Genomic DNA, 13,711 nt, shown 5'->3' on the forward strand with positions numbered 1-13,711 from the left:
CTCTGTGATTTGTAAAATATTTTATACCATACACTGTAGTTTCTTATTCACCGACTTTACATACCGATTTTCATTAAATACTGTTTACCCATTTTCTCGTTACTCGGCGCTGATATGTACTTAGTAACAAAAATCCAAATTCATGAATATCTTTGTGATCATAGCCAGTACGGTAACAATGTATAAGACATGAATAATAGGAAATTTAATACTATATAACCTTAGTTATGTAGCATTCATCGATTACACCTCTAATAAGAAACATTTGAGAATTACATTTTAGGCCTTCCCCTAAACTACCATTTCACTCAGCGTGAATAAAATAATTTACAGCCTAGACTATAGTGACTTATTTCCTGACTTTGCATACCCATTTTCTTTAAAATACGACCACTAATAACATAAATAGTTGAGAATTCAATTTTAGGCCTTCCCCTAAACTACCATTTCACTCAGCGTGAGTAAAATGATTTATAGCCTAGATTGTAGAGGCTCATCCCCGGACTTCACATACTGATTTTCATTAGACCACTAATAACATAAATAGTTGAGAATTCAATTTTAGGCCTTCCCCTAAACTACCATTTCACTCAGCGTGAGCAAAATGATTTATAGCCTAGATTGTAGAGGTTCATCCCCCGACTTCACATACCGATTTTCATTAAATTCTTTTCAACAGTTTTCTCGTGATGCGTGTACATACATACATACATACATACATACATACATACATACATACATACATACAGACAGACAGACAGACAGACAGACAGACAGACAGACAGACAGACAGACAGACAGACAGACAGAAATTACGGAAAAGTAAAAAAGTGCATTTTCATGTTACTATGGACATGACCGATACAGAAATACCATTATTTTCAAATTCTGAGCAATGTACAGACAAAACTCTTATTTTATATATATAGATTTGAATTATCATTGCCTGTGCTGCCATCTTCCCTGTTACCAGCATTAACATACCACATCTTCACTGCCATCAAGATCATTCGAGATCCCAGGCTTTGAGACTTTTTACATCAATTTTGTTCCTGATTAGAGTCCAGGCAGCAAGAATTCATTCACAGATGGTTTCTAGAGATGATCTCTGTATTCTCCCAGTAGGTGTGAGAATGTGTGTAGCAGAAGCGATCCATGTGGAACAAAGCCATGCTGTAGAAAGTGTGCCAACCCACCAACTGACTGCTTGAGACGATCTGAGTGAATTAGTTGTGCTCATGAATGTAATACATAGTGACTGAAAGCAGTCTTAGGATAATATCGGCTGTTGAAAGTCAAGATCTTTATTTTTACGATATTTCATGCTTGTTATCTACATTATGACATCAGGATTTACCCAAACAGCTGTAAATGAAATAGAGACCGCATTGTTTAGGTTAGGTATGTTATGTTATGTCTCCTGGTCTAGAAAGCCAAATACTGTATAATGGCTGAAAGGAATCGTGCTGACCACTCGACACCTCGTAATCTGCAGGCCTTTGGGCTGAGCAGCGGTCGCTTGGTAGGGCAAGGCCCTTTGGGGCCGTTGTGCCATGTTTTTTTTTGGTAATGCTATCTCTAAGTGCCAGGGTAGTGCCAGAAGTAAACAAAAAAGGTAAGCCTGCAGTATTTAATGACGTTATAATTTCATACACTTGTCTCCATGTTTTTTATTAATTTTTAAATTTTTGCTACTTGTTTAATGTTGCACTAACACATCAAAGGTTTTCGGCGAAGGAGGAATGGGAAAGGACTAAGACTGGGAAGGTAGCGGCCATGGCCTTCAGTACAGCTCCAGCATTTGCCTGTTGGGAAAATGGGAAAAACCAGGGAAAACCATCTTCGGGGCTTCCGACAGTGGGGTTCGAACACCCCCCCCCAATTTCCCATGTTTCATTGATGCATGGTATGATTCTTTGTCAGGTAAAACAATTCTCTATATTGGACTGCTTTCATCATGTTTTAAACCTACTCCTAAAATTACCTATATTGGCCTGGCTTAAGAGGTATTAAGCAATCATAGTGTTAATGATCTTGCCTGCTATATTAATGCAACACCTGTGAATATTTCTTAACTAAACTCTTGCCCACATCCCAAAGTGGTCCAATTCTTTTCAGGCACACCTCCAATGGAGGTGAACTGCATACCAGCCTTCTTGTCATTCTTAAATCTTTAGCAGTATCGGCAATTGCTAGGGGCTTTACGTCGCACCGACACAGATAGGTCTTATGGCGACGATGGGATAGGAAAGGCCTAGGAGTTGGAAGGAAGCGGCCGTGGCCTTAATTAAGGTACAGCCCCAGCATTTGCCTGGTGTGAAAATGGGAAACCACGGAAAACCATCTTCAGGGCTGCCGATAGTGGGATTCGAATCTACTATCTCCCGGATGCAAGTTCACAGCCGCGCGCCTCTACGTGCAACTCACCCGGTAAAGCAAGTTTTAGATTGGAAGAAATGCTTTGGCAATTCATAATTACTTGTGGTGCCATCTGTCTCATCGGGAAGAAGTAGATGTCAAGTTAGAGAACATGTGGGTGTGGCACAAATATTCCCACCACCCCTCGAAAAATGAGTCCTATTCTTGGTGATCAGGCAAGGACGACTCATTTTCCATAAGGGTTGAAACATAAAGCGCGACTATAACTAAGCTTATAATATTCTTTGGAGATGTAGGACAGCGGATGTATTCAACTGATTAAACAAATATACATGTGTCTCGAAGGGATATGTAGGTTCAAGCGTCCGTTCACTAAGGCCCACATACTGCCATAAAGACTGGTCGTGTCTTCAGTTAAACATATTACAATTCAATAAATCATAAAATCTGAACACGTCAAATCCGGTTTTACTCTAACTTTCTTGTCCTCTTTTTCATCTTCCTTTACTGATTTGGGGTAGTCTTTAAATTCAGTCTCGTTCTAACATGCCCCTTCTTCGAAAAAGGACTCATAAACCTGAAACAAAAAAATCTGAGCATACCGTCCTCTAATTGCAGGATTATTCTAAATTTTGTTCTGGCTATAGGAAGAATAAAAAATACAACATTAGGAAATGAATAAAGTTTGTGATAGTACATATATCACACCCTTGCACTGTATTTAGAAATGAGAAATCTTATTGTCAGTATTTGATTTATCATCATCATCATCATCATCATCATCATCAGTATTTCAGTTGTATATTTTGTCATTAATATTTGTAGCTGGGAGGTCTCCATATGGGGTATGAGTAATTTGTTTTGTACAACGATTGGGAAAACATTGCTATCTTAACTTGGAAACTTTGCACGAGTCATTTGGAACTAACCAAAGCTTGTTGATGTAGTCGGGAAATTCTATGAATCATGTGAATAAGCCCAGAATCTCATGAGCTAGTTGATGTAGTTGGAAAATTCTGATGACTCATGTGAAACACCCCCGAGTCCGTTATTGTCTTGGGACCAGGAAGAGATTCAGGGTGTGGTCTTGACTAGAGGATCTACTCATCATTGGCTGGCCAGGATCAATCTAGATGTATAATCCGAGAGGAAGGGGGAAGCGGAGTCTATATAAACTTTAACATCACAGCGGAAGTGAACTGGATACACGATACGGGAGTGAAACTTCAAAATACGGTACTGGAGTGACACTGCTGCACTATACTGGACTGGACTTCAAACATTTGTGGAACATAGTCTTTTTATATTTGTGCAATGTGGCTGACCTACAATTGTGGAGTGCTTAAGCACTAAGTACTGTAGCACTTGTGGCGCCCTGGTATTACATGTTGGTGAAAGCTGGGAGGTGTTATATCTCAGACTTTCCAGAATTTATATTCAGGAATGACAAACGTGTGTTGTTCAAGTGAATATATCTTTAAAACAAGTGTTAGAGTCAGTGAACACAGTATTATGAGGTACAGTATCTGTCAGTGGCGGCTGGTCAATACGTGCTACCGGGCTCCAGCACGTAGCTTGGAACTGCACGGAATTATTTATGTACAGTACAATTGTCCTGGTGCCTTTTCTTTGTTTTGAGTAGGATACGAATTTGTGTTTTGTGAAAATCATGACGAGATCTGTCGAACACCTAGCTCTGTTCTCCTGGGGACTTAGCTCGTGCTGAAATGAAATGAGCTCTGGCCTGTAGCCTAAAGGAAGCAATACGCAGGCGCAGCCAAGCTTGGAACACACCCCGTAGCCAGTGGACTATACCATGAACCGGGATCAACTTTCACTGTTCCCGTCTATAGTTACTTTCCCTCTCGCAGAGGGGTAGAACTTCTCGATGTCTCGTGCTAGCCTGATGTTGAACGTTGTAAGAGATTCTTGCCACTAGAGAGTAGCATCGTCTGGGCTCGAAAGTAAAGCGTAAGTGGAGGCAATCTATCGCAAACATAATGTTGTTATTAAGGTAACCAACCAACACTTATTGAAATATCCATCTTCCTTTTGTGTCAAAAATAAGGAATTCGTAGGCGAGTCAAAGAATCTTTGACTGACCCTAAATGTTATCCCGCATTACAATGTAATTTATGCTGGTAGTAGGGGAGGTCTCAATTCGGTTGGCAGCGCTTTCAGTTGCTTTTTGCGTTTTTTTTAATCTCGCGGTTATATTCCTGGTGCGTGTTTTCCTATCATTGTGTTAGTACTAAAGCTCATACGGAGATTTATCCAAGTATTTATCCACTGCAGTGTATATAAAGTGAAATTAAATTAGTGTTCTTAGTGAGGATCTATATTCCCACGATTCTATTTGCACTGATGTAAGTTGGGAAGTGAGTATGCAGCATGAATAGTGTGGACAGTTTGATGACTAGGAGAACATTAGAAGGAAATATGAACACAAACATTATAGGTCGTCACATTCCAGTCTGAAATTTAACTCGGAAGGCTTTGAGAGGGAAAAATTCCAATTATATCAGGCATTTCAACTGAAAAGTTTACAACGATAACATTTGGATATGTGGTTGTGATGTAAGAAATGCTTTATTTTGCTTACCTTGCGTCTTATTTTTCGAAAATAATGATATCTGGAGTACGAAAGGTGTGAAGGATCTGAAAATGGAGGAGTGTTCTTGGGATTAGTTGATTTCTTGAGCAGTTTATACAGTGCCATTAAGGAACACATGGAATCCAATAAGGTATTTGAGGGCACATCAAAAACCATCCAGAATGAACTGCTAGACTGTATGCTGGAAGTCTGTCGTGAAAAGATACTGGAGGAAGTACATAACACTAAATACACTACTATCATGGGAGATGAAACTTCTCACGTCTCGGATGAGCTTCAGTTGGCAATTGTGTTCATATATGTATTAAATGGCCAATTACTTGAAAGATTTTGGGTATTTTTTAATCCAGATGGACAAACCACAGATAGGCCTACAATATCTGAGTCCATACTGCAGCAAGTCAGTAGTATTTTTTACGGTTAATCCAGAGAAAATTATTGCCCAAATTTACGATGGAGCATCTGTGATGAATGGTGAAAGAGGTGGAGATCAAAGGAAAATCAAAGCTAACCAGTTACATTCACTGCTACGCCCACCAGCTCAACCTCTTATTTGAACACGTGGCCTCTCAACATCAAGCTGCGGGCGTATTTTTCTGCAGCCGATCTGTATTTCCTGCATTCTTTTCCAGATCTCCTCAACGTCTGGCAGCTTTGGAAAACGTGGTAGTACAATGAATTCTAGGATGTTCATCAACAAGAAGGAACTTAAAGTCTAGAACCGTCAATGTCATGTATGAAAACAATGATGCTTTGTTGCAATGCTTTCTGGACCTGAAAAAGTCGAAATCTGTAAGGACAGTTGAAGAAGCACGTGGACTCAGACACAATTTGGAGGATGAAGAGTTTTTATTTTGTTCACAGAATAATGCCTCAAGAGGATATTTTGTATTCCCAGCTGCAAACAAGATCGACAGATGCAATCAAAATAGGAAGTGCTGTTGGCATTTGTACGAAGGCTGTTGCTTCAGTCAGCGATTCTGTCGATAAAATAGCAAATTAAGTTTCTTCAGAAATGCCACAAAGCAAAAGACGCAGAACGGAATCCTACAGGACGGCTGATGCTAAGGATGTATGTAATCGAATCACTGAAGAGTTAGGTCATAGATTTGGGTCTGTTTCTTATTTAGAGGTTGAAAATTTACTCGATTCGATTAATTTGAGCGAATATTCAAAACAGTTCTCTGTAAAAGGAGTTAACGCCGTATGTGACGTACACAGACTCCCAGACAAGAATAGACTAATGTAATGATTGAGCTTAGCGTTCTGTATGAAAGAACTGATTTCAGAGAAACTGATGGTGCAGTTCCCTTGCTTCAACTGATCCTGAAGAACAAACTGCAAGATACCTTCGCCCAAATAACAGAATTGCTCAGGATTTTTATTATTATTCCAATGACCAGTTCAGAACTGGAAAGATGCTTTTCGAGTCTTACAAGGATTAAAACGTTCCATCGAAATACGATGTGTCAGGAACAGTTGAATGCATTAGCAATGCTATCAATCGAGAAAATGCTTATCTCAGAAATAATGAACTTCAACCAAAAAGTGATCGACTAGTTTCGCAACAAAAAAGATCGCCGTATGGACTTCGTATTGCACCATTAGGTGAGTAAAAACAATATTTCTCGAATGAATTATTTATCTCGTAGAGAACTGTCGAAGTATTCCTCTGCTTCCAAATTAATGTTGTTATTTGTTCTGAGTAATAAATTGTGAGAAAATCTTTATCTTTATTATTATTATTATTATTATTATTATTATTATTATTATTATTATTATTAATAACAAGTTTGAAGTACGAGTTGTTCATCATGCAACAAGTCCGGCTCCATGGCTAAATGGTTAGCGTGCTGGCCTTTGGTCACAGGAGTCCCGGGTTCGATTCCCGGCAGGATCAGGAATTTTAACCATCATTGGTTAATTTCCCTGGCACGGGGTCTGGGTGTATGTGTTGTCTTCATCATCATTCCATCCTCATCACGACGCGCAGGTCGCCTATGGGAGTCAAATAGAAAGAACTGCACCTGGTGAGCCGAATCCATCCTGGGATCTCCCGGCACTAAAAGCCATATGCCATTTCATTTTATCATCAACGTTTTTTGTAGCACGTAGGATGATTTTTTCACGAGCCGCCACTGGTATCTGTGTGATATAATAATTGCCGATTATGAGAATCGGCAAGTCGTGTTCATACAGGGACAGTGAAGGGTACTTATCTACGTATATGTACATTCTTCAACGGACTAACTACAAATGGTGGCTCAGTTCTCCACTTTCGTTTTCCCACTGTTTTCATTGTTGTTGTAAATATGGAGTCTTCCAGCAATCTTTTGTGTGTGTATTATATGTATATTTTGGTGTGTTGATGAGGTGCTCATGCACGGATTTTATTGAGAATATAGTTAGTTATTTTAGAATCAGTGGAGTTATTGATGAACCTAGGTGCAGTTCCTACCTATATAGTCGTTTTCAGAAGGTTAGGTCAGGCCTGAAGCAGATGTACCAGTATGCAACTTTTATGTACACATCCTGGGAGAGAAAGAATTATCATGCTCTATCAAAATTCGAGCGATCCATTCTGGAAAACTCTGGCACCCATACTACGGACATTTCAATTAATTATTGTTATTAATTTTATGAATTCATTTTATTTCAATTATTTTATTCAGTTTTTGAGTAATTTTATTTATGTGGTCTTGTATTGTCATGGAGAAGAACAAGGTTTCGGATTGGTTGTCGCGTCGCTTGTTGCAATATGCAGCTTTTGCTTCATCCAAAAGGTGATAGTAATAGGCTGCATTAATTGTCCTTTGTTCTTGAAAAAAATCCACCAGAAAACACCCACAGAGTCCCAGAGAACGGTTGTAAGCATCTTTCCAGCAGGCAGGTATGTTTTGGCCTTGACCGGACCTGCTTCGTCTCTTCGCCGACACTCCCTGCTTGCTTGCTTGCTTGCTTGCTTTGACTATGGGCTGTAATGAATGATGCACCCAAGTTTCATCACAAGTTACAATACGACTCAAGAAACCCTCTCCCTCCTCCTCATAGCGACGCAGGAGTCTGACAAACTTCCTGGCATAAAGCTTTTGTTCCTGGTTGAGGAGACGAGGAACCCACCTGGCAGATCATTTTCTGAAATGGTGTTCATCTCGGGTGATGGTTTGAACACTTCAATGACTTATTCCTACGGCTAAAACAATTTGCAAAATTTTTATTCACTGATCTTCATCAATAATGTCACGAATGGCAACAATGTTGTCTGCAGTGACGCTTTCATACAGTTCATTTTCCACAGCTTTTCTTCCCACCGCAAATTTTTTAGCCCACTCATACACACGAGTCTGCGAAAGTATTTCATCCCTAAACTTTTGGAAGGTTTGGTGCCCTGTTTTGTGAGAAATTTGATAATGATGCATTGCGCAACAGACTTGTGCACCTCTTGGCCACTCACGGCGTACTGAAGCAGTCCAGCTCTCCACCGTCGTTCGTGCCTCAGCATTATTACTAACAGCAGCGGTACATTCAAATTCCCATTTATATTTGAATTGCCCTCGTAGAAACAAGTTTGAATGATGAAACTGTGGGAAGACACAAATGGAAAAATAACGATGGTTTAAAATTGAAACCATATTTAGTTAGAGAAAGATACTGTTATCTTTATAGTTTGCAAGAGTGATGGATGAAATCAATAAGGCAGCAAAAGCAACATGTGGATGGCACAAGAATGCTAGCTAGTGGCTTTATGTCACACCGACACAGATAGGTCTTATGGCGTGGCACAAGAATGAATACAATGCTATTTACTAGTGATATTGTGGTTCAAAGAAAAGATGAGAGAGAGTAAATGGCTATAGTTGTTCTTAAGATTTTAAGTTAGAGTTTAGAGATATACTTTCAGTAGTTAAATTAATTAGGTGCATTTGTAATGTAAGATTAACATCACAGTTAGGTTTAATTTTTGTTTGTTTGTAATATATCACAACCATAATATAAAAATAAGACTGTGAGATTGTTTAAGAGAGGCCCAAGTGACCTAACTTCACCATTAATAAATAATAATAATAATAATAATAATAATAATAATAATAATAATGTTATTAGCTTTACATTGGCTTTCGGATACGGTGAGGTGTCAGAATTTAGTCCCGCAGGAGTTCTTTTACGTGTAGGTAAATCTACAGACACGAGGCAGACGTATTTGAGCAAAATCAAATACCACTGGACAGAGCCAGGATCGAACCTGCCAAGTTGGGGTCGGCAGGTCAGCGCCTCAACCGTCTGAGCCACTCAGCCTGGTGGTAGGAAATAGCAGTGGTCTTGAAAAGGGTACCATTCAGTCATTTTCACAGGGACGAAATGATGAATTATAGGGATCTTTTCATGGATAGCTAACGGAAATCAAATCCACCTGTCTTCAAGGTTTGAGGGTCTTTGGTATACTGAACATTAATACTAGGAACTACCACAATGGTTAATCATTCTGTATTCTTTACTTAGTGCTTTTACCCTTTTCCAGGAACATTTATCATGTATTAACTGCACGATGTAGTATGTTCACCGATGTTATACAGACTGGAACACTTACCCGCCTCCTATAGTTATCATCGTTGAATCTGCAGCCATAAAGAGTTCAGCAGAATGATCCAAGGTTGGATCACCTCTGGCACATTCTATACCTACCCATGGATATTTTGCTCGTTCTGGGTAGAGACTAAAGAGAAATGTTTCACCAGTGCCAAAATAAGCTTGTCTGTTGCCTCTGTCATCTTTCAGATTACGTTCATACCAACGTGACGAGCAGTATGCACCAAATACCTGCAACAACAAAACTCAATTAGTCACCCTATTAGTCACACACATAATATTGCCATTAATGACTGGGCATTCCACTGAAAGGAAACTAGATTGTTACCACGTCACTCAAGCATGTTGTGAATGCTTGGTAGAAATGTTGAATAGCTACAACAGTTTAAATGGATGTACGACGATAACTCATTGCCAGTCGGTTCAGTCATTCTATCCGTGAGATTTCTGGCAAGTTTCAGATACCACGTTCAACAGTGAGTTATCTAGTGGTGAAATGTAAATGCCAGAGACTTATAAAACCCTTCCTTAACCAGCAAAATCAACAAAATTAACAGATGGGGATTGTTGATGCCTTCAATGTGTGGTGAAGTCAAACTGGCAAGCTCTGTTAACAAACCTTGGCCATAGAGTTGCTACTGGCATCTGGAAGTGATGCCAGCACTCATACCATTCAATGGGAGGTATTCGCACTTTGATTCCACACGCAAGCTGCAGTATATGAACCAAGGATCACTAAATCGAACGCTTGCTGCTGATTACAGTAGTATAACGCAAGTTGCCAGTGAACCCTAGAATAATGAAAGAGCATCATGTGGAGCATTGAATCACACTACACTCTATGGCAGTTCGATGGATGTGCATGGATCTGGCAAATGACAGATGATCAATACGTACTAGACTTGGCAGAGGAGTCGGCATGGTGCGGGCCTGTTTTTCATGGTTTGGTCTTGGTCCATGGGTTTTAGATCATTGAACCATGATTGCCAAATCCCAACAGACAAAACTGGACAAATCTATGCTACCCACCCTGCTGGCAACAATTTTCAACTAGTCGTTTTCATTTTCAACATGATAATGCACCTGTTCATAAAGCAAAGGCCATAATTGAGTGGTATGTCAAAATGGGAATAAACGAAATTGAATGGCCTGCCCACAGCTCTGATCTAAACCCAAATGAGCCTCTCTGGGATGAGTTACAGTGCTAGTTGACAGCGAGATCAGAATGCCCCAAAACAGCTACAGAACTATTCACCATGTTACAGGAAGAATGGAAGGAAATATCTGCAGGCATCTACCAAAACTTATGGAAAGTCTTCCTAGAGCAGAGGTTGTGATAGCAGTGAACGGTGGACGTATGGCACACTGACACCTTAGCTGTTCCAATTAAGCCTGGTCATTAATTGCAATGTAGTGCATACCCTTCAATGCATGCCTAAATGAATTGCAATTTAGAATAATTATTCCTGCCTTGAAATAAATTATCCACCAATATAAAAATAAAGGAATGGGTGAAGATCAAGTTTTAATGACCCTTTTCGATGTACTGCAATCATTAAGTTGAGGCGTGCAATAGTGTCCATATGTAAAACTATGTTATTGTGTGGTGAGGCTTTAAATTTAAAACTTTGGCATCATATGGTTAAAAGGTTACATTTGGCCTACTGTGTTCTATGGGGACAAAGCTTGGACATTAAAACAGAGTACCGTCCAACAACTGGAAGCACTAGAACTATGGCTTCATAGAAGAATGCTTAAGGCTTGCTCTCACCTAATGGAATCTAATCGAACAGTCAAAATTTCCACTCGACCGCTCATGTTTAGCAGAAAAGAATCCAACAGGATTCTACCACTTCTATGGAAACTTAAAGCATACAATGGACGTCTGATAGTGCTAGAACGTTTGTGTGAGGAGACAAAAAATAAAGAGAGTGAGAGGAAAAGAGATTGGAGAATATTCTGAGTGCAAGAAATTAAATTAACACGAGAGCCAAAAGGAGAATATTGAAACTTATATGAGTGTTTATTGAGCGATGAAGCTAAGTCTTGACAGTACTTCAGAATTAGAGTATTGAAATTTCAACAGCTATTTCAGATAGTAGAATTTAACGGACCATTTCAATTTTACAGGGGGAAATGCAACTTCAGATGCTTAGGAATGCAGTGATAATTTTAAAACTACTTTAATGAAGCACGTTGTGTGCCGTGGCAGGATGAAATCATTAATCAAGGTAGCCTCAATATAAAAACTGTGAACTGTCCACAGCAGATCAGTTTCATATGCACTACTGTTTGTTAAGAAAACATGTATGACAGTTTCAAACGTACAGAATGCTGCTTATGAAATTCTTCACTGTAAATATAATACAGTGAAACTCTGTTAAGAAGTTTTTCAAGAGACTGCAAAGAAAAAAAACTTCTTAAGCAGGAAACTTCTTAAAAGGGGTAATGCCCAAAAACTTATTCTGTACTTTGAAATACATGTGAAACACACAGCCAACAAATTTCCTTGTTTGTGAACAATACCGAAATAGGCCGATATATGAGAGCTGCTAACAGAAAGTCACAATATGAAAATTCAATGTTTTTTTTTTTTTTTTTTTTTTTTGCTAGTTGCTTTACGTCGCACCGACACAGATAGGTCTTATGGCGACGATGGGATAGGAAAGACCTGGGAGTGGGAAGGAAGCGGTCGTGGCCTTAATTAAGGTACAGCCCCAGCATTTGCCTGGTGTGAAAATGGGAAACCACGGAAAACCATCTTCAGGGCTGCCAACAGTGGAATTCGAACCCACTATCTCCCAGATGCAAGCTCTCAGCCGCGCGCCCCGAACCGCATGGCCAACTCGCCTGGTTCGATTATCACGACAATATTTTTAGAGATAAAGTAAAATAATTGAACACATCGTATTACAAATATATTTTACATAATTTTACCTCGTGGCAAGATTCTCCCTTCAAAACTAGAGACATATCCGGAATAAGCTGGTAAAAAAGTGCGAATTCATCGAGATTAAAAACGTTGCAAGGTTTGCTTATTTTAGCAGACACAACCATTTCCTTCAACGCTTCCCTTTCCTCCATACACACCCTCTCTGCTTCGCCACGAATTGTTTTGTAAACGATGCCGGCTCGATTTTTAAAGAGGTCCAGCCACCCGTTCGACGCATGCAATTTGCATGTAATTTTTCGGCTTTCTCCTTCACAATAGTCCCACTGAAAGGTATGTTTAAACTTCACTGCTGTTTAAACCATATTAGCAGAGCTTGTTCTATTTCATCGTACTTTTCAGATTTAACTTCCTTGCAATTTGCAAAAGTATTCCCTGCAGAAGCAAAGATCTCTTCTTTCTTTGCTATAATGCCGTTCAAAGTAGACGGCGGTATCCCCAGCTCCTTTGCCAAAGCAACACGGGAAAGTGTAGATGACTCCACTTACCTTATAATCTCCACTTTGTCTTTTATTGTTCATGCCTTTCGCTTGATCTCTTTCTTCCGAGTTCCGCTCATTTTTACTTAAAGCGTTTGTACGTTGATATTACAAGTACAACTAATTTCGCGACTCCTATTCATACTGATTACGATGCTAACTATGTTTGGCAATCCGTAGCTTAGGCTTACAAGACGCAAAGACAAGACGTGTACTACAGTTTGTTAGCATGTGCTTTCTATCTTCCTCATACCCCCGACACCTGCTTCAAGGATAACGGCAGCAAATAGGAAATCTGGCAACTAATTCTTAGAGATTCTTAGAACCTAGGCCTAAATCACCCCTGCATTCCTACTGGTTGTCACGGCAACGGGCATAGTTTCTGGCTGTTTTGCAATTACTGCATGGCCAAGCCAGTATTGAATTTATTTTCCCGCTTCAATCCTCTTCATGCTATAGGTAATGAAGAAAAGAAACACAGGTTAAAGGTGCAGTAGCAACGCTAGCACATCTAAACAAACAGTTTCTTTCCCTGCAAGAATTTTATTTCATGTCTCCTCATCCTTGTGCTACGTTCTAATAATGTGATGTAATAATTACAAGTGACACGATAATACAATGTTTAGCTTGTATAAAGGTAAAATTAAAAATAACTTTCAATTTTATGCCAACACGTGGTATTGTAATGCCTCTGTGTGCCTC

At 39.5% G+C, this 13,711-nt stretch overlaps 1 protein-coding gene across 2 annotated transcripts in view; it reads right to left on the reverse strand.

The window, feature by feature from the left end:
* The window catches only part of sky (GTPase-activating protein skywalker), a 392,630-nt gene that overhangs the window by 32,525 nt on the left and 346,394 nt on the right, over nt 1-13,711 (reverse strand). For both annotated transcript variants that reach the window (XM_067151605.2, XM_067151606.2), the window contains one exon: nt 9,582-9,811. In XM_067151605.2, coding sequence (XP_067007706.2) covers nt 9,582-9,811 — 230 coding nt within the window. The remainder of the gene's footprint in view (nt 1-9,581; nt 9,812-13,711) is intronic.

This window comes from Anabrus simplex, chromosome 7 (genome assembly GCF_040414725.1).
Source record: "Anabrus simplex isolate iqAnaSimp1 chromosome 7, ASM4041472v1, whole genome shotgun sequence".
NCBI classification, from domain to species: Eukaryota; Metazoa; Arthropoda; class Insecta; order Orthoptera; family Tettigoniidae; genus Anabrus; species Anabrus simplex.